Genomic DNA, 21,257 nt, shown 5'->3' with positions numbered 1-21,257 from the left:
TTAATAATTGATGCATAGGCACTGACGTTAGCCAATCATAACAGTGGGCATTAACACTGAACTCTTAAAGGGGAAACACCCCCAAAACAGACTGTTTGAATCAGAGGATGAGAAACAGGGTGGGAAAAGGTCATAAATCACTACATTTTAAAAGTTTTTTGTAAAAAAAACTATAGTAATACTATAATTGCACCTAAAGGAACATAATAATAAAATAAAATAAAAACATGTCATGACCCCTTTCGTTAGTTTCCGGGTTTTGTTTTCATTCCTTGAACCGGTTCAGAGCCCAGGGCCCACATTTATAGCAATATACTTTGTTATTTTAACCTGGCATTAAAAAAAGAAACAAACTTTGTTGCATTATTTTCCTGTTATCACTATAAAGCTGCTTTGAAACAATGTAATTAGCGCTATATAAATAAAGGTGACTTGACTATCTGTCAGGTAATATTTTACTTACATTCTGGGTAAAATCTCACAAGGTATTGGGTGTTGCCCAGCCCGCTGCTCTACAGATGGGAGGACGCAACACACCTGGAGTGAGGTCACACTCCCAGGAGGCACGGCGCATCCTGGGCTTGGTTTGCCCAAGAAATGGCATCCACAATCCAGTGGGTCAATCTACTTTTGTCTGGAGACAACTCTCCCCTTCTGCTGTCCCCCAAAACAGACTGAGCTGCTCAGAGTTTCTCAAGCTCTCCAAGTACGCTCCAAGTACACCTTATCAACGATAAGGCTGGGTCTGCCTCGTCATGAGGAAGCGCTTGTAGGTTCACCATCTGATCCCTAAAAGGGGTATTGGGAAGCTTGGGCATGGTTGGGGTCTGGGTTGGGTTGACCCCGCTCGGGGTCTCAGGATTAAGTGAGAGTATGCCGGCCGACAGAGAACACCTGCAGGTTCCCAACCCTCTTGATGTAAGTGAGCACGGTCAGGAGGGCCGTCAAGGCTGCTAGCATCAGTGAGGAGCCAGTCGCTACAGGATGCTAAGGCAGCAGCAACGTCTTTTCCTTGGAGGACTTAACGTCCTGGTGCCTCTTGAGGAACCTGATAATCAGGTTGTGATTTCCTAAACACTTATCGTCCACTCAAGGCTGGCGCTACCTATAGGCAGAGTAGACAATTGCCTATAGGGCCTCTAGCTTTGAGGCAGAGCCTCCATAACTGTAACATCCCCCTATACACTATTCCACCAATTAAGATGGGCAGCAAAATACTAGGGTCTTTGTCCATTGGATATAGATGAATTGTCACTCACCTGAGATGAAATCAATTAATGTCACCGTTTCAAAGCGGGTTCCACCTTCTAAATGTATGACAAGATAGGGTACAAAAATGCAACTTTTTTTTGCAGCTGACTGGCACCGAAACGAACACATCCTTCAGGGGCTGCGAAACGATTTTATCCTTTCGCTTCGCAGCCTCTGAAGGATGTGTTCGTTTCGGTAAAGAAGTGCAACTCTTAATGTTGCTGTGTGAGTTGTCATCGTCTATTTTAGAGATTGTAATGTATTCTGAAAATAGACTTGTTCTGTCGAACGGCATCATTTCGGGATAGATCATTTGCCAGTTTATTATAAGTTTTAAAAAATGGGTACCGTTGACGGATCCAGATTAAACATTTTGAATTTGCACGTACAAATGACATTGCGTTGGGAGCTGACTGTAGCAAAATACAAGTACAAGTAAAAGTAGCTTGTATTCAAAGTAAAAGAGCAAGCACACTTTTATGTGAGTTTCAAAATGTTTTTTTGATGTTATTAATGTTTCAAAAAAGTACCTCAACTGTTTGTATCTTCTAAATTCTGCTGATGTTTACATTACTGCTTTAAAATAATACATTTCAGTTAGCAAATCATAAATACTGTTGTTATATTTATTGAAAAAATCATACAATTAATATAAAGAAAAAAAAATTCTGCTTAGTATAGTTTGTCTCTTTCACTGCACTTGCAGTTGATTTGTGTATATTAGTGCATATTTGAGGTATTGCACTGCAATAACTCACCGGGCAGTGAGTTATGGGAAATGTAGTTTGTGAGGGAGTGATAATAGCTTTTAATCAATTTGAGCCTGTGACGCTATCACACTTGAAGGATGTGGTTACTCATATTAAGCCTTCTGGCTCTCCCTGTGATGCTCTCCCACCACAGTTGTTTAGAGAAGTTTTTCTCACTATTTGGTACTGGGTACTTGCTATTGTAAATGGTAGCCTGTCATCCGGTGTGGTTCCTGCAGACTTTAAGCATGCTGTAGTGACACCCCTGATAAAGAAACCTGGTTTAGATCCTACTGTGCTGAATAATTTTAGGCCAATATCCAAGCTCCCATTTGTATCTAAAATCTTGGAGAAAATTGTGTATTTACAACTAAAGTCTGTTCTTGATGAGCAGGGTTTATTAGAGATCTTTCAATCTGGATTTAAATCCCTACACAGCACGGAGTCAGCACTGTTGAAGGTCTGCAATGACATCCTATTGGCATGCGACTCCAGCTATAACGTAATCCTGGTCCTGTTGGACCTTACCGCTGCCTTTGATACTGTAGACCACAGCATTCTAATCTCAAGGTTACAGCACCAAGTAGGCCTCTGTGGCACTGTCCTGGAGTGGTTTAGATCCTACCTGTCTGACAGAACATTTCATGTTAAAATGGCTGAGTTTGACTGCTCCGCTGTCATGTGGCGTTCCCCAGGGTTCAATTTTAGGTCCCTTGCTTTTTTCATTGTATCTGCTTCCTTTTGGGTCTATTCTTAGAAAACATGGTATCTCTTTCCATTGTTATGCAGACGACTGCCAGATTTATGTACCCTTAAAGCGACATGACACCTGTTCAATTACAGCGCTTTTAGCATGTCTGGAGGATATTAAAGCATGGACTGTCCCACAGCTTCTCATCTGAAGCCATCGCTCTGTTTAATGGAAAGCAACTTCATGAATGAAATATGTTCCCTCAATATTTGAGACTCACTTCCCTATTTTAACAGTTTAGTCTCTTTATTTCTTTCTAATATTATTTAACAGATATATTCAAGAAAATACTCACAATGGTCAGAGCTGATGTTTATGATTCTGGATCCACAGACAGTGTAAAGTGCTTGAATCGGACTTCCTTCTCTTTAACCTGTGTCTTTAAGGGTTGCACAAAACGAATTAGAGGTCTTTTATCTGTCTTCTAACAGGCATTTATGTTAAGAAATGGCACTAAACATCTTTCAGATACGCAAAACATTTCAGTATAGTTTCAAGCATGGAGACATGAGTAAAATGGAAGGGCTGATCGTACTGAGATTTACTCAAACATTTCATCCAGTCAGACTCTTCCGTTTGCTATCTGACACATTTCTCAGGTATGCTGAGCTAACGTGATTGGAATGAGCTTTTTAAATTAAGAATGAAGTTGATGACGACTTTAATTTCCGTTTAAATTACAAAAACGAAAAAATACATAAATGAAATATTTGTCAACCGACTTCAAAAATATTGTGGAAGCAGCCAAGAGTATTAATTTGCTCATCTACTGCATTTAGTTTCTCTTTGTGACGATCAATTTTGCTCAAAAATATTTTCCTGCTTGGGTAAAAATTCTAATTTAAGATGACTTGTGCAGTTTTTTATTTTTACACACAAGTTAAATGCAAAACATTATAAACATGTTAAGTGTTTCGTCTTCGGGTGTGTCAGGATTTGATGTGTGATTTGTTGTCAGGAAGTGCATACTGAGATAACACCAGCTGATAGCTCAACTATTCAACAACAACAAAACCCTTCAAACGGTGTTATCTCTGGATGCCATCTGTTGCTATTTTTACAAATGTGTTTTTCATTCCCTAACTCAAGGTAAATTCAAATCAGAACACTCAAAGAAGAAAAGTCATGGAACCTTCTGTCACGCACTTCATATATGCAAATTTTAGGCATTCTTTTTATAGAATTAGTTAATAAATTTAGTTTTAATTGATATAACCCATTAAACATAAAAAGTGGGCCTATGCAGTCCAGTGTTGGGGCTAATGCATTACAAAACGTAAGTTACTTTAAGCTGCAGTCCATAACTTTTTTTGGTTAAAAATGTAAAATTAAAAGATAATTGAGCCTACTTAACCAGCCAGTGTTCAAAACTATCTCCTTACCTTAGCCCGATTCACAACGGTAAGCTTGTAATAATGTATTCTAATTTGAGTGGTACTGGTAGGTTTCCGTGGGAAATACGAGCTTGCCGCCGTCCGTCTTTGTGTCAATAACATCACGTCCGTATACATAAAGAAGGAGACCCGACTGGGCTTTATCACATATGTGAGGATGCTGCAGGTGGGCGGCGGATCATTTATAGTCTTAAATACACATAGTCGCAATGGTGATAACATAATGTGGCGAGGCGAGCAGGACGAGGCCGTGGGCCGTGAGAGAATGACGCAAAGCCAGTGGCGTGAATGATGATGATCAAGCGACACCTGGGCGGCGCACCAGTCTCGTATCTCTCACGGAGGAACGGAAGCATAAAAGGAGGAGCGATGACAGTGAAGAGCGAGAGAGGCCAGGCCTGGACTATTTTATTTTATGTTTTGTTTTATTATATGTGACAGCAGTCGTCCGTGAGGGGCTGCTGTCTTTACTTTCGTTTTGTTTATGATTTATTTAACACCATTAAAGTGTACACCATCTTTGATCATCTAACTGCATTACACTGGTGCCGAAACCCTTTCAAAGAGCCCTCACCGTTTTGTGGAATCCGCGGTGCCATCGAGCCTGGCTGAGCAGAGTCCGTTGCCATGGACGCTCGAGACGGTGCGCTGCAGTGAGTTGCCGGGGGGGGGGGGGGGGGGACTAACTCGCTGCCGGCCGCCTGGGTGCTGGAGGGGCAGCTGCCGTTCGTGAGGGAGCGGAGGCGCCATCGCCAGGCACCGCAGAGAAGATCACAAAGCTGGTGTAGGGCCAGATCACAGTGCGTTGTGGGAGCAGGACCAATATTTTTTTTTCTCGCCTCGTCCTCGTCTCTCGCCTCGTCTTGCCGACAAAAGAGTAAACATTGAACTTGATGCGCAACATAATGATGAACGCGGTTGACCAGGCCTGTTTGTTTGAACCACGAAAGGCAAAAGCTTACGCTATACTCCTGCGTCATACATCATCATTGTCAAGGGTTACTCTTTTGGCGTAAGTCGACTTGCGTACGTCCGCCTTTTAGGTTATTTTAGTCGATAAAGTTTTAAATATGGATATTTTTCTTACACAAATGCATAGCTTCACTTCAGAAGGCCTTTATTAACCCGCTAGAGCCGTTTCGAGCACTTCTATGGATGGATGCACTTTGATGGACTTGAAAAAAATAGTGCCCATTGACTCCCATTATAACGCTTGGAAGAGCCAGGACATTTTTTATATATATATATATATATATATATATATATATATATATATATATATATATATATATATATATAATACGATTGTATTCGTCTAAAAGAAGAATGTCATATACACCAAGGATTGCTTCAGGGTGAGTAAATCATGGGCTAATTTTAAGTTTTAGGTGAACTATCCCTTTAAGTAAGTGTGTTGAACTTTCTTCTCCTGCATTCTATTCTTCTGTAATCCAGCATTTCCTTCAGCCTGAGGCTTTTTCACTTTTGGTGTGAAAGGGCCTTTACATTTGCCAAAAACAGAACCTATGTTTTAAAAAACAACAACATAAACAACAAGCCCAGACCAGACCAGATGAGAAAAGTAACATATCACATTCCATAACAAGTAACTAAATAATGCAATTAGATATTTTTCAAGGGAGTAATGAAATATTGTAATGTATTACTTTTAAAAGTAACTTTTCCCAACACTGATGCCGTCATTTAATACATTTCTCCTTATATAGAACCTTTTTGGCATGAAGGATTCTTTAAAAATGAGACAAGAACCCTATACAGATACCGATACTTTCATTTTTGGTAGCCTACTCGCCGATACTGACACCTGTATTTTCATCGCATTAGTCATTTTTTAATATATTAGGTAGAGAAACCAAAAGAATATATATCATATATTCATTGGTTTAATTTATTGAGCAATATTTTCCTTCAGTCGTTTTAATGCCTAATTATACCTGTTAAAATGTATTAAGCTACTTACTTTATTATTTAAATGTTGTTAATTTTGAACAAAATAAAGTTGCATAGTGCGCCTTTAAGGGTATTAATTCTTTCCCTGCCAGCTTTTTTATTATTATTGCAAACCACCGCCAACATTTTTGATTGCATTTTCACAAAAATTTCATGACCCCCAGAATATTTAGTTGTATGAATATCTGAACATGCAATATATAAAAAGAAAGAACTGACCCTCTGCTTTATAAAAAAATTTGTTTTATTCTAGCTTCATGCATTTTTTTAATCAACACTTGAATATGGGCAAGTTTAAAAGAAAAAAACACAATTTTGCTCTGTCAAACAAAAAATACATTATAATAATTTGCCCTCTCCATTTCTATCTTACTGTGCAAGCCGGACAAATATCCATATAAAAAACACAAGCATTGTCAAATAATTGGACAAGTTTCTAAATGGAAGACTTTCGGTCTGGGCAACGTTTGGCTAGTTTCATTGACATTTTTTTTTGTTTGGCTGGATTCTCAGCCATTTTTCTTGCATTATTTTCTTCCGCTCTCCAGAGTTCCTGCTTTTTTCTCTCCACCTCCTGCTCAGTTTTGCAGTGTATCATCAGCTCTCGCTCTTGCTGTTCAATCTTGTCTTTTCTCATCTCTAAAACTTTCTCCATTTTCTTCTTGATCTTTCTCTCAGAGGCTGGGTAGAAAGACGTTGTGTAGCAGCTCTTTCCATTGATGGCCACGAGGGTCTGGACTTTTTTTAGGAGTTCTGTCACCGGCTCATAGTTTGTCGTGTCCTTGTTATTGAAAAACAGAAACCCACCGCTGCACTTATGGATGAAACTGCGTAGCTCCTTGTCCGAGTATGCGATAACATCATTCGCCGTCTTCCCCTCCAGACGATCTCCGTGAGTGAACACAATGATGGTGTACTTCCAGATGCTCTCCCCAAACATGCTCTCAATCAGCTTATGCATGCTTTTGTCATCATTACTTAAGTTCCCAACAGGCATAACCAGCAGAAACACATGTGGTCCTGGAGTATAGAGAGAGGTGGACTTCAGGATCTCTCGGGTCACTTCCTTCTCTGTGTGGTGTATCCTGTTCAGTCCCGGCGTGTCGATTATGGCCACGGGCTGGCCGCTGATGTTTCCAGATGCTCTTTCACAGAACTGGGTGACTCTGCTCAGTTGCATGTCTGATTTAAAAGCACTGCACCTGAGGATGGTGTTTCCAGTTGAGCTTTTTCCAGACCCCGTCGCCCCCAGTAACATGATGCGCAATTCCTCTGCCAAAATCGTGAAATACCAAGGTTTCAATCATACAATATAAGAGTTTGATTTAACTGCTTAACCCTCATAGTCTCTCCAAGATCATTTTTAAGTCATCATGAAATCAAAATGTACATATTTTTTATGGGAAAAATGCAGCATTTATTATAAATGGTTTATCCATGCATGTCATTATTTATTTATTTATTTTTTAATTCATGAGCCATCATAATCTTTAATCAAAATAAACTTCATAGGGCATCAGGTTGACACTACATTTTGTTTTCCAACTGGTTATAAACAAATGTTTAAAATGTGAAAATATGGTTGTCAAAATGTCTTACCTTGTAAGTTTGTTGATGCAGTTAAACGGGTTTCCTCTACGTTCTGCACATTTTCATACAGTTTTTCAGATGTCGCATCTGTGAATATAATTCTGTGTTATTGTTTAAGTTCTCACTCAAAAAACACATTTTGTGTTGACAGACCATTTTCTATGTAATCTTCACTTTTTTTAAATGATAGACATTGATCTCCCTGATCTTTAAGTTGATAGTCATTGACTGTTGGAATATTGTATGGAATTGTTACGATAGCTTAATATTTTGACTTTTGGGGATGTCATAAGATGTTGTAAACGTTTAAATCTGTGACTCACAGCCCGTTGATGAGTCCAACGATGAATCATTCTCATCTTCCTCAAAGTCAATCCCATCTTCCTCAGACTCGTCTATATCTTCATCTGCCGTCTTACTGTCCATCTTATGCTGAAGAGTAATTTTCTGATGTAAAAAGAAGAGAATTTCAAGTATCATACTGCAGAATACCATTATCTTATTCATTTTTTGTCCTGTTTTTCAGTAAAAAATATTATTAATTTTAAGATACAATATTAAGAGAAAAAGGGTTTATTTTTCTTATCTTGTTATCTTTTCTTTTTCTTGTTTTAAGCATAAACCTCACTAAATTTCCTTAGATTTACTGTATGCTTAAAACTAGAAAAAAGTATCTGATCAGTTATTTTTATTTAAAAAAAAAAGTTTATTCTGGATCATCATAGTATAACATCAAAGAAACGAGTCAGCGACTTACCACAGATGGTAAAGTTGAGTATTTAATACATGCACCGATCAGCACCTCCACACATTAGCATGAGACGAGAAAATTAGCAGGTTTTATATGCTGAGTTTGTTGTGGAAGATATGTAAAATATTCCACACAGGTATCAACTTTAGTTAGAGGGCTGGTCTTGTTAAAGGATGCAATCACTTCACTCAACAAGCGTTTCTAAGGCATGAGGAGGACTCGTTTAACATGTTAGTCAGGAATATAGAGAGTGTTTGGCAAGCACTTTTTTTTGTTTCAATGAAAAATTCTCCTCCAGCCTTGAGAGGGGAAGCTAGATTTCAACCTGAGTAACAGAGTAGATTAAACTGACAACATCTGAGCACACACCTGCACCTGTGTGCAAAGTGCAAAGTCACAAAGTCTTCACTGTATTATGAGCTGTATGGCTGCATTTCAAAATATCAAATATCTTTATCTATCTATCTATTCTTCTGTTTTTTAAAAGAAGTCTCTCGTGCTCTTTAAGCTAGTATTTATTTGATAAAAAAATACAGAAAAAAACTAATATTAAATATTAAATGTAAATATTGTGAAATTTTATAACAATTTAAAATAGGGGTTTTCAATTAATATATTTAATATATAATTTTGTTCTGTGATACAAAGCTGGATTTTAATTAGTCATTACTCCAGTCTTCATTGTCACATGATCCTTCAGAAATATATTGTCAGCTGCTTTAAAATTAACTTCATAACAAATATTGCAATATAGAAGGTCAATATGAGTATTTTGCATATGACTGTTTTAGACAGATTTGAAAAAGAAAACCTATTTAATCATATCTGAGAAAGTTATTTGTCATATTTCCCCTAGAAAGTTATTATTCAGCATAATAATTAGGAAAAAAATCACTTACAGTTCCCGTTTATTAAAACCTGTGGGAGGGGTTTACGTTTCTGATTGGCTACACAACGCGAGGTCAAGAACAACTTTTGTCCAATCATCGTTGAGGAAATTTCTACAAGCCTTTTCATTGGCTCAAACGGACCCGGAAGTTCATCAGCTTGACGTTGACTCTCCTGGAGCTGTGTATCATTCCCGAACTCAGAAACCATATCATTTGTTTGTAATCTAAATAAATTAGAATAAAATAAAGTCATTTTGCAGTTGCATCTTCCAGTTTACGAGGATGGGATCTAAAGAACTGAAACTCCTGGATGTTTTTTCATACGAGAGTCTCGTGCATGCAGTCGCCGGTGCGATGGTAAAAACTCAGCTTTACACGATCACGTCACATGATCTGTAGGGGTTTTATATGATCTCGTTTACGGCTTTTTGAATGATGAGTGACACATGTGCAGCTATCACACATTTTGATCTGCTTTTCTGACCTCCACCTGCTGCATGACAGCATTAAAAACTATTTAAGGAAAAATAAATAAATCAACAAGTCTTCATAAAATGTGGATTTTGATTGCTTTGAACCTTTAAAGTTAGCATATTAAATGTGAGACCACAAATCTATTATGTTAAATTTGCACTTATATATATCATCTTTTTAATGAGTCATTTGTTTGCAGGGCAGTGTTACAGCAATGACTGTTTTCTTTCCTCTTGACACAGCTCGGCTTCGGCTGCAAGGTAAACAGTGAAACTCATTGAGTTTTGATTCCCTTTTTGCCCCTTTATGTTCTGTTTTCTATGTTTTAAAATATGTGACCACATTTCTTTCTGTTTCTTTGCAGTTGATGAAAAGCGGAAAGCCAAATCTACTCCAGCCATTCTGTCAGAGATCATCAAGGAAGAGGGTCTGTAAGTTATTTCACATGCATTAAATCAATGCATGTGTCATGATCATTTGTGGCATCATCTAAGCCTGAAGGTCTTTTTCATCTTATTTCAGGATGCAAGCATAACCAATAATCAGTCTATTTTTTTTTACTATCTCTCTCTCTCTCTCTCTCTCTCTCTCTCTCTCTCTCTCTCTCTCTCTCTCTCTCTCTCTCTCTCTCTCTCTCTCTCTCTCTCTCTCTCTCTCTCTCTCTCTCTCTCTCTCTCTCTCTCTCTCTCTCTCTCTCTCTCTCTCTCTCTCTCTCTCTCTCTCTCTCCTCCAGGTTAGCTCCATATAGAGGCTGGTTTCCTGTAATCTGCAGCCTCTGTTGCTCAAACTTCGTCTACTTCTATTGTTTCCATAGTCTAAAGGCCACCTGGCTGCAAGGTCAGAGGTCAACGCCAGGGCGAGACCTCGTCATTGGCATTGCTGCAGGTTTGCTTATTTGAATATGTACTCTATGTGCCACAACTGCCACATGATATTTGATCATAATAATAATATTATGTAATATTATCATCATTTAAAATGAATAAATGTTTGATGTTATTTTAATGATTATATTCAAACTTTTGTTTGAATATATTTTATTTCATATTTAATACAAAGAACAGCATTTATTTTAAATAGAAACCATTTATAACATGTCACTTTTAATCAATTTAATGCATCCTTAATAAATAAAAGTAGTGGTAGTTTATCATGGTTTCCACAAAAATATTAAGCACAACTGTTTTCAACCGTTGTTCAACAATGTTTCTTGAAAACCAAATGATCACATTACAATGATTTCTGAAGGATCATGTGACACTGAAGACTGGAGTAATGATGCTGAGAATTCATCTTTACCATCACAGGAATAAATTATATTTTAAAATATATTAAATTAGAAAACAGTTCTTTTAACTTGCAATAATATTTCAAAATATTACTGTTTTTATTGTATTTTTGATCAAATAAATGCTGTGTTGGTGAGCGTAAGAGACTTTTTTCAAAATGTATTATCGGATTTATTCCAAACGTTAGGCCAGTAGTGTATATCTTAAAATTATTTTTGGCAATGGTATTAATATATATTATTTTTCATGTTTCCTCATCTTCTACTATATGCGTGTACTGTAGCTTGTGCTAGGACTAAAATAAAGCTAACTGTCTGCCTTTAGGTGTAGTGAATGTTCTTGTGACCACTCCACTCTGGGTAGTCAATACCAGACTGAAACTGCAGGGCGCGAAATTCAGAAATGAGGACATACAGCCCACACACTACAGAGGAATTATGGGTAAAATATATCAGACATGATACTCATTTCATTCCCTTTAATTTAAATGTGTGAAATCATTAGTTGACCTGTCTCTCTTCAGATGCGTTCGCACAGATCATGCAGCAGGAAGGAGTGGGAGCGTTATGGAACGGGACGTTTCCCTCCCTGCTGCTGGTGCTCAATCCAGCTGTGCAGTTCATGATCTACGAGGGTCTGAAAAGGCATCTCCTGAGGGGCGTGAACAGAGAGGTTAGACTACTGACACAAAAACAGTCTTCTGGGGACTTCTTTTATAATGTTCTAAAGTTCATAGTCTGAAACTTTTACAATATCAAGGACAGTGCAGTAATGGATGATCTGCATTTAGAGGTTTTTCTCAGCAGATTTGATTATGACAACGCATGATAAACAGATGAGTCTATTCAATCGATCTCTGTTGCCTGGGAAACAGTAACGTGGCATTTCTGATATTATAGAGTGTGCAGATGATGATTAGAAATGTTAGAGGGGATCTGCCCATTCAGATCAGCTCTCATGAGCGAGCATCTGTCGAGGATGAGTAAACCACTCCACAGATAGTGTATTGATACCATAGTGATGTGGTAATATGATTATGCAAACACGCATGATGTCACAGAACATTTAGTTTCCATTGAAGGTCCATTAAAGTTTAAATTCAAATCAGGCTTTTGGGTTTAAATTGAACGGGTTAGTTCACCCAAAAATTAAAATTCTGTCAGTGATTACTCACCTTCATGTTGTTCCAACCCCCGTAAGACTTTCGTTTATCTTCGGAACACGAATTAAAATATTTTTGATGAAATCTGAGAGCCGGCTCACTCCTTCATAGACTGCATGCATCTGCCGGTTCAGAAAAGTTAGTAGACATCTTTAAAATAGTCCAAGTGACTACAGTGGCTCAACCTTCAGTTTATCAAGTGACGAGAATATTTTTTGCGCGCAAAAAACAAACAAAAATAATGACTTTATTCAACTGTTAATTTTCTTCTGTGTGGGCCTCTGAGTGAGTTCACGAGAGCGCCATGACGCAGGCGCGAGAACTGAGAAGATGACGCAGATGGGTCTCGATGTAGTGTTTTAAAATGGTTCTAAAGTTGCATTTCCTGGATGTCCAAATCGTGAGAAACCAACGAGAAAACGAAAAGTGTCTTACCAATGCTGCAAAATGAATGGCTTACCTTTCACACTTTCCCATCAAATGATCGTGAACGTCGTGGCGCTCTCGTGAACACATCAGAGGCCCACACAGAAGAAAATGAATAGTTGAATAAAGTCGTTCTTTTTGTTTGTTTGTTTTGCGCACAAGAAGTATTCTCGTCGCTTGATAAACTTAAGGTTGAGCCACTGTAGTCACTTGGACTATTTTAACAATGTTGTAAAAAAATAATCTTGGATTATTTCCAACCTTACAATGTCTTTACTAACTTTTCTGGGGTCTCATTTATAAAGCGTGCGTACGCACAAAACGGGGCTGGAAACGTACGTACGCCAGTTCCCACGCAAAGGTTGTGATCTATAAAAAACTAACTTGACGGGAGAATGTGCGCTCCTTTAAGCAAACTTTGAGCACTGCGTACGCAGATTCTGGAGACAAAGGGAATTGGCGACACTGATGGTGAGCTGGAGTTAAATGTCTTTTTGGTCACTTTTAGACAGAAAATCGAAATAAAATTATACATATACAAAAATATAATTCAAATATAATTTCACTCACCAAGCCTATCGCTTGAAGCAAATATCCACACCTTAAATGTCCCCGCCAGTGAGCGCGTTGGGCCGTTTACGCATATCTAACGGCATGATGAAGTAAAACTGTAAATCTTCATTATGAGTCCTAATCATAAATAGGCTGCAGTGCATGTTCACAATAACAGTTTAAATAAAATAATGATTTAAACTATGTTTTACTTCTGATTACTAAACTATGTCATATTACATTTAGATTAAATATGACATTCTCATTAATGGAGTTAAACACTTAGACTAGCTACATGAAATTTACTGAAAAGTTAAAATAGCCTATATATATATAAATAGCCTATAAATATTTGTCGTGGATGCAATGCTTTTGAACACTTTTCCTTTGGCATGCTGTGTTTTAATGTTTTAACTACAGAGATAATTGCTGCCTATATGATAATAGCAGATTGTGCAAATATAATGCACAACAAGGTCGATCTGTTTCCATTAAAAATATAAATCAATTAAAAATACTATTTGGTCAGTGGAAAAGATTGAGAAAAACTTTCTCTGAAATGTATTTTACACTATTTTATTTATTTATTCAAAAACAAGGCAAGGATAGGCTACTAAATGTTTTTTATTAATGTAATGTGAAGGCACATCCGTAATTCATATTTTCCCAATGTCTTGTACCGTTAAACATGTTATCACGTGGATGAATAATCATATGCAAATGATATGCAGATGAGGATATGCATAGTAGGCGTTGTAAGGTCCATATATGGTTATTTCGGGGAGGAGACGCATGTGCGCACAATCTTCCACTGACTGGGATTTATAAAGTGAATCCTGCGCAGTTTTTGGCGTACGCAAGGTTTTATAAGTCTGAATATTTTTTTGCGGACGCCATTTTGGGCTTTCGGGCGCACGTACACTTTTAGTAAGGATCCTACGCACAGTTTTATAAATGAGACCCCTGGACCGGCAGATGCAAATTGCCTACATAGCAGGAGGAGTGGGCCAGCTCTCAGATTTCATCAAAATATCTTAATTCGTGTTCCGAAGATGAACGAAAGTCTTACGGGGTTGGAACAACATGAGGGTGAGTAATTACTGACAGAATTATCATTGTTGGTTAGTTGGGTGAACTAACCCTTTAAACGTGCTGTTTCCTCTGTGTTGATAGGGTGCCTGTAAATGGGTTTGAAATGTGTTAAATTGTGATTGAAATGATTGATTTTCATTTTAGGGTGAACTATGCCTTTAATTGATATGTTTCACTATGATTCTGTCTGATTGTTTATAGCTGTCCTCGGTGGAGGTGTTTCTTATTGGAGCCATTGCTAAAGCCATAGCGACCACCATAACCTACCCACTACAGACAGTTCAGTCTGTTCTACGGGTAAGATACATTTGGATTATATTTACCCAAGCAGGTCTCATATACATTCAAAGGTTTGGGGTCACTAAGTAAGACATTTTGAAATTAATTTATACTTTTTAAAAATAAGAAATTTTATTTTTTGAAAGATATCCATCCTCCAAAATTTCTCCTATTTCTCCTATTTCCTCTTATTTAGGGTCACAGGGATGTAGTCCATATGACAAATCCATTTTAATAGTTTTATTCAGCAATGATGTATTAAATTGATTTTATATTGTTACAAAAAAATAGCTGTTCTTAAGAAATTTCTGTATCACTTTACTATAAGGTTTACTTTTTTAACAGTAGTTAATGTATTAAGTAACATGAACTAACAATGAGCAATACATTTCTTACTGTATTTGTTCATCTTTGTTAATGTTAGTTATTAAAAATCAAGCTGTTCATTGTTTGTTCATGTTAGTTCACAGTGCATTTACTAATGTTAACAAATACAACTTTTAATTTTAATAATGTATTAGTAAATGTTGAAAATAACATTAACGAAGATTGATAATTGCTGTAGATGTGCAGTTCATTTTTAGTTCATGTAGTTAAGTAATGTTAACTAATGAAACCGTGTTACCAAAATTTCTATTCACCAAAAAATCACGTTTTAAACCAAAAATATTAATTACCACAACTGTTTTCAACATTGATAATAATAATAAATGTTTCTAGAGCAGCAAATCATCATATTATAATGATTTCTGAAGGATCATGTGACATATATATATATATATACATACCAAAATACTGTACAGTTTGATTGGACGTGACCACTGATGTCAACAACAAAAGATAGTTGAGGGAAGCATTTTCTCTATTTCCTTTTTAGCTCTCTTAACTATCGACGGTTATATGGTTAGTTTAATTAGCTTATAATCATTTAGCATTATTTTTCTCTGCTGTCCTATCAGAACAGACCTGCGGCCCACCAGTTCAGAACCACTGTTAGACATTAGGAATCCACACCTCTTCTAAAGTTTTATTTAGTTTGTGTACTGGTAATATGTCTATTTAATCTGTCCTGTTCCTCTGTGTTCAGTTCGGACAGCATGGCAGGCCTGCAGATCAGTCCAAACTCCTGAATAGCCTGAGATCTGTCATGTATCTGCTCATCAATCGAGTCCGGTGCGATAACACACACTCAAACTCTCAAACACACACGTATTCCACTCCCCAGTTCATTTTTAGTAGCTGAGCTCACTCACACAGGTTATTATCTTATGACATCTGAACTCCTCCTGTCAAACTGACATGTTTGTTGATTGTTTTACTGCAGGAAGTGGGGCATGCTGGGATTGTTTAAAGGCCTGGAGGCGAAGCTGCTTCAGACGGTCCTCACTGCCGCACTGATGTTCTTGCTGTACGAGAAGATTGCCAGCACCACCTTCAGGGTCATGGGGGTCAAACGCACAGTGACGTCCCACTGATGTCATGGGAACTTCTTGCGCTGACATGAGTACTCGTGTGTTGAGCAGTGGTCAAATGATGTGTGTTTTATAAATCGATGAAATATACAGTACCGGTCAAAAGTTTAAACACACTTGACTCGGTTTGTTTTATCGTGATTTTTTTTAAATTGATAGGCTTATGCTTACATGCTTGATATAAACTCTGTTGGCAAATGTGCATTTTGCCTACATATGAATAGCTCTACAAAACTCTTTTTTTAAATGGTTGAGTTGGACTGAATAGCGAAAGGAAATTCAACCATAAGCATGATAAGTGATAAGCATAAATGGAAACTCCGTCAATACAGTATCCCATGATGCACCTCACTGTTTGTGAGAATGTCCAGAGCTGTGATTTAGACGTTTATTCATTTAGCAGACACTTTTAACCTGAAGAAACTTCGAAATAAGGAACATCACAAGCAATTTGTCATGAGAGCGAACAATTTAGTTATTGTCATTTTCGGTAATTGAAATAAAGCTGAAATAAAATTATATATTGATATGGGATAAAATCCTTAACTTGAATCGCTTAAATGAAAATGGAAAAGTTGCTTTAAGAATAATATAAATACTAAATTAAAACTATGACCAGGTTTAAAATATAAACCAGAAATGGAGTGTGGACACTTTAAAGAAGCTAAAATATAGGTCTTTTTTTTTTGTGAATTATTATTTTTATTTTTTTACGTAATTCTTTCTTTACTGTTATTTTGTATTTTAATGACTTTTGTTGAGAAATTAGGCAAATAGTAATGAGTGTGTCCAAACTTTTGACTGATACAAATGAACATAGGATATATGCATAATTACACCCCACTGAAGTAATGAATGCAATGGACCCTGATCTCAGATCAGCCCTCCTGCATTGATATACCATATAGAAAGCATCTATATGACCCGAAAGCATCGTAAAAGTCTAAATTGATCGTAGAACAATTGCCACCAATAGTCTCTAATATGATACACTTAGGCTTACGATGCTTGTGGGAAACGCAGCCCAGGCTGGTTTTTCTGGTTCTGTTTAAGTGGCACTTGATTTTACTTGACAACCCCAAGCCACTGAGGCTGTAACAGACCTTTAACCTAAAAAGTCTACAGCCTAAACTTTAAAATATCTTATTTTTATCTTTCTTGATAAGGGACTGGAATAACCAGTTAGTGAGTCAGAATCACCACATCTGAACTCTGAATGTTGCACTTGCACACAGAAACTGCAAGACACAGAGGCTTATGTGCATGCTTTATTGACAGACTCATGGGAATCCATACTGAGATTAAAATGCATTTGGACAGTAAAAGCATTTCAAAAGTCTCTCAGTGCTGATGTCCACACTTTACTGAAATGTAAGTGGAATCGTCAGCATACTGTGTTACAGATGTTTATGAATGTAAAATGTGGATGTTTTTTTTCCTTGAATGTCAGAATGATTATTAACATTGATTTATATATTAATAATCGCAAACCTAGTCAGATGATTCAAACTATAAAAACTTTAGGATATTGTATTCATTGATGACTACTTACATTTTATAATTTTATTTTTTTATACAATAAAATAATTGATCAATGATAATGTACAAACTGGACTCGTATACACTGTTTTGCTTTCAAGGGAAACCTCAATATTGACAAGGTCGGACAAACAGATAATTGCGTAAATTGGCCTCCAGGAGGCAGTAAGATCGCCCTTTTTGGGCTGTTCTTCAACTCAAAATTCCCAGACTTTTAGAGAAGTTTTCCAAGTCCCCATGTTAATGACTAATTAATTCATATATATATTTAAAATATTTTAATTGTAAAAATATTTGTATTTCATTTTCATTATTGTGGAAACTAACAGACAAAGCCGAATCTTCCATTGTGGTCCACAAAAAAATCTTCCCAAATCTTTTTATGTTATTTGACATATTTGTACACTTTTAAAGTATATAGTATTTCACATATACATTTTTTTTATTTTATTTTGTAAATAGCGTACAAGCTAACTTTCATTTTACCATGGTAAAATCTCAACTCTGAGCGCCCACCCTACACCGGTGAGCATTCCGATTGGCCCGCTGATTCCACCGAGAACAATAAACAGTGATGTGATTGGTTTAGTAGGTCATCATTCAACACAGTCGACCTCGTTTGTTACAGATATGGCTCTGGTTAGTCCCTGTCGCGGAAGTCATTTAAATTAGCCTATTGGTTATTTGCGATGGCAGTCTTCTAAGTACTCGCCAACTATTGGATGGATCATAAAAATGGGCGGGGTTCCGGTTGAAGTTTGCTGGATATCGGAAACGATTAGTGAAGTCCACACCAGTGGAATGCCAACAGATGATGAGATGCATCAACCATTGTAAAGTAAGACAACCATTAAACTTATGCCTTGGTTTGACGCGCTACCGCTGTGCAGGCGCAGTCTTTTGTTCCAATACTTTCAGTTTCAGGGTGTTTAATATTGCATCATGAGCTTGCTGGAAGTTGCATTGTGGTGTTGGGAACAGCAAGCAGCAAGTTTGCTTGTCAGGATACTGTGCCATATGTTTGCTGGGTGAGACAGCATCTGTTTTGGGTTGTCCTGCGTATGACTGAAGATTATAAGGGATCCAGGTCACCTTGACCACAGTGGGCATAGGAGGGTGCTTGTGGTCCTGATGCTGTGAAGGTGGGACTCTTATGTAACGTGCATCAATAAATGGTGTCTTTATTATTTTATTGAATGCATCTGTCGTTAGGTGAGTTTGCATGTAATGACAGCTCCTAGAACGTGTTATTTAAAGTGTGTTCTTTTGCCTTTGTTCCAAAAGTACTATGGTTTTGCCTTATGTTTTGTTTTTGGACAAGCTACCATGGTAAATAATACAAACAATACCAAATCGTTTATTTTGACATTTATGGTATGATCATACCATGTGTATGTGAATGTGGTATCCAAGTTCCAAGGTGTATGAAAGAAAAAATAAATTAGACACTTTTAGTTAAAGTCTAAAGTCTTAGTCTAGTTAAATGCTGATGGTCATAAAGATGCATTTGATATCTGTATAACTGCATTATTGCTTTATAAACAATAGTTTTATGTTCTGTTTTGCTTTCATTTTGTTGGTTTGTTAATTTAAACGATTTTTAATTAGCTTGAAAGTTATCTCTTTTTGTTTATTTAATAATATAACAATAAGGTAAACAGGTTTATGAAAAATAATGAGTATTTCTTTAAAAAAGACGTTTGTAATTTTTTTTTTTTTTACTTTTTAAAATTAAATTAATATTAAAATAAATAGGTTTGTGATAATATATTTAAAATAAAAATGTATTACAATAAAAAGGTTCATGAAAAATATGTATATATTTCGAAAATTATAAATATGTATTAAAATAAATGTGTTCAAGGTTCTGCTGTTAGTGTCTTGGGATGTATTGCATGATGCAAAAGACTTATTGATCTGGCTTTCTGTCACATCAGCATTTTAAATGCAGGTTGGAAAAATGATGAATACAATATTCAACATGTATACAATAATACCACACAGTTTATGATCAACATGCATGCCTTCTGCTTCACACACTGTGTACAAACTACATCAGCTGATGTAGATCAGTGACTAAATAAAGTGGGACAAAATGAACTGATTCATTTCACATTATATAGACTTTGAGACAAACCAGCTTAAAATGCTAAAAACAACAGTCCTCACTTATTTCTGTAATATGTTTCTTGTGCCTGCCTCTTTTTAGTCACTCTTGCTTTTGTCTTGCAACTCAGGTTTCAAGGAATGTTGAAGTTCAACTTTATCAGCACAGAAAAGTGCAGCTTGTACTTTTGATAAAGCACTAGTACACACTAGTATAACACACATTTTCTTCTGCTAAAATGTGTGTTATTTGGGCTGTAAGATTGTCTAATTTGTCCTTTTAGATGTGGTACTCTTGTTCTATGCGGATAGACTGGTTATGGGCTACCGCCTTAATTCTAGTGTCTGAATCTGGGTCTGTGTTAAGAACCTTTGTGCGGACTGAGAGATGAGTCAAAATGATTTTCTGTGGCATGCTGTTGATGGAGCTTTTATTGAACTCAGAACATGCCTCTATGCAACAACCTTATGCGTTATAAAAAGTAAAAATACAGGCCTACAGTACTGTGTGTGTATATATATATATATACTGTATGGCTCAGCAATGAGAGGGGCCGAGGGGCCATATAAAGGCCTGTTTACATCAAGAATGATAACTATAAGTAAATTAGCGTTCATACCAGCAGACGATATCGTTCTGTTTATTATAAGCACAGGATGCAGCATTTTTGTTGTCTGTCACTTTAAATGCTTAAGCTCTTCAAAAGCGGGATGGATTCTGATTGGCTGTCGATATTTTTATCGTTCATCCTCTGGAAAAAAAAAAATTCTGAAAGTGATTTCGACATACATTTTTTTGGTCCGTTCATTATAGTTGTGTTGTGGACTCTGCTATTCTCTAAAAGTTAGATTGATTTTTAGAATTATATCTTTATCATTATAGTTATCATCCTTGGTGTGAACGACTTAAAGCGTTTCGGGCCTGTTGATACCAGAGTGGTTATTGTTAACTAAAACAATTCAAAATTATTTTCTGTAATGTGAAATAAAATATAGTTATAAGGTTAAACTTAAGCTTGAAAGACTATAAATGTTGCCTTGGCAATAAGCTGAAATAAGTTTAAGTTGAAGTATTAAATTGACTAAAACTGAAATAAAAATAAAAGCAAAACGTAATAAAAATGACTAAAACTAGTGAACATGAACATATTATTATTACTATAATATTATAAATAATAGTAAAATAACACTGTTGGTGCTGAAAATCTTGAATTCACTGAACTTGCAAACATTTAGCTTTCTGATATGTATTTCACATTATCTTTGTGACAAATCAGCAGAATTTGCAACAGCAATGTTATCTAGCTTGCTAACACAGATGAGGGTTTTGTGGAAACTACAAAAATGACTGTTAGCTATATAATTTCCAGCTTTTTGTTTTGTAGTTTAAAGAAAAATATGAATAATTCTAAAATATGTTTTAAAATAAAATATAATAAAGTAAAAGGGGTCAGTGAAAATGTTGACATTGGTGAGTAAACAAATTGGAAATGATCATGATCCTTTTACCAAATACTAA

At 36.5% G+C, this 21,257-nt stretch overlaps 2 protein-coding genes across 7 annotated transcripts; one reads left to right on the top strand and one right to left on the bottom strand.

The window, feature by feature from the left end:
* Window positions 1-6,345: 6,345 nt before the first annotated feature.
* On the bottom strand, window positions 6,346-9,749 carry LOC307005549 (GTPase IMAP family member 7). 3 transcript variants are annotated; one of them, XM_079625800.1, is made up of 4 exons: window positions 9,357-9,749; window positions 8,030-8,153; window positions 7,716-7,793; window positions 6,346-7,388 (listed from the first exon to the last, which is right to left on the bottom strand). In XM_079625800.1, exons 2-4 carry the CDS (start codon window positions 8,130-8,132, stop codon window positions 6,553-6,555), a joined length of 1,017 nt encoding a protein of 338 aa, XP_079481926.1. In that variant the 5' UTR covers window positions 8,133-8,153; window positions 9,357-9,749; the 3' UTR covers window positions 6,346-6,552. The 3 variants fall into 3 exon arrangements, with proteins under 3 accessions (XP_079481926.1, XP_079481925.1, XP_079481927.1); XM_079625799.1 differs by lacking the exon at window positions 9,357-9,749 and adding an exon at window positions 8,464-8,578; XM_079625801.1 differs by having other exon boundaries at window positions 6,352-7,388; window positions 8,030-8,138; window positions 9,357-9,724.
* On the top strand, window positions 9,491-16,237 carry slc25a17 (solute carrier family 25 member 17). 4 transcript variants are annotated; one of them, XM_079625833.1, is made up of 9 exons: window positions 9,491-9,704; window positions 10,021-10,081; window positions 10,186-10,252; window positions 10,555-10,706; window positions 11,435-11,551; window positions 11,634-11,782; window positions 14,544-14,639; window positions 15,709-15,794; window positions 15,946-16,237. In XM_079625833.1, exons 1-9 carry the CDS (start codon window positions 9,630-9,632, stop codon window positions 16,094-16,096), a joined length of 954 nt encoding a protein of 317 aa, XP_079481959.1. In that variant the 5' UTR covers window positions 9,491-9,629; the 3' UTR covers window positions 16,097-16,237. The 4 variants fall into 4 exon arrangements, with proteins under 4 accessions (XP_079481959.1, XP_079481960.1, XP_079481961.1 ...); XM_079625834.1 differs by having other exon boundaries at window positions 9,575-9,704; window positions 10,026-10,081; XM_079625835.1 differs by lacking the exon at window positions 9,491-9,704 and adding an exon at window positions 9,734-9,947.
* The last annotated feature ends 5,020 nt before the right edge of the window (window positions 16,238-21,257 follow it).

Source organism: Phoxinus phoxinus (assembly GCF_949152265.1).
Source record: "Phoxinus phoxinus genome assembly, chromosome: 1".
NCBI lineage: Eukaryota > Metazoa > Chordata > Actinopteri > Cypriniformes > Leuciscidae > Phoxinus > Phoxinus phoxinus.
The sequence above is the reverse complement of the archived record's forward strand: the minus strand, read 5'-3'. Positions and strand labels throughout refer to the sequence as shown.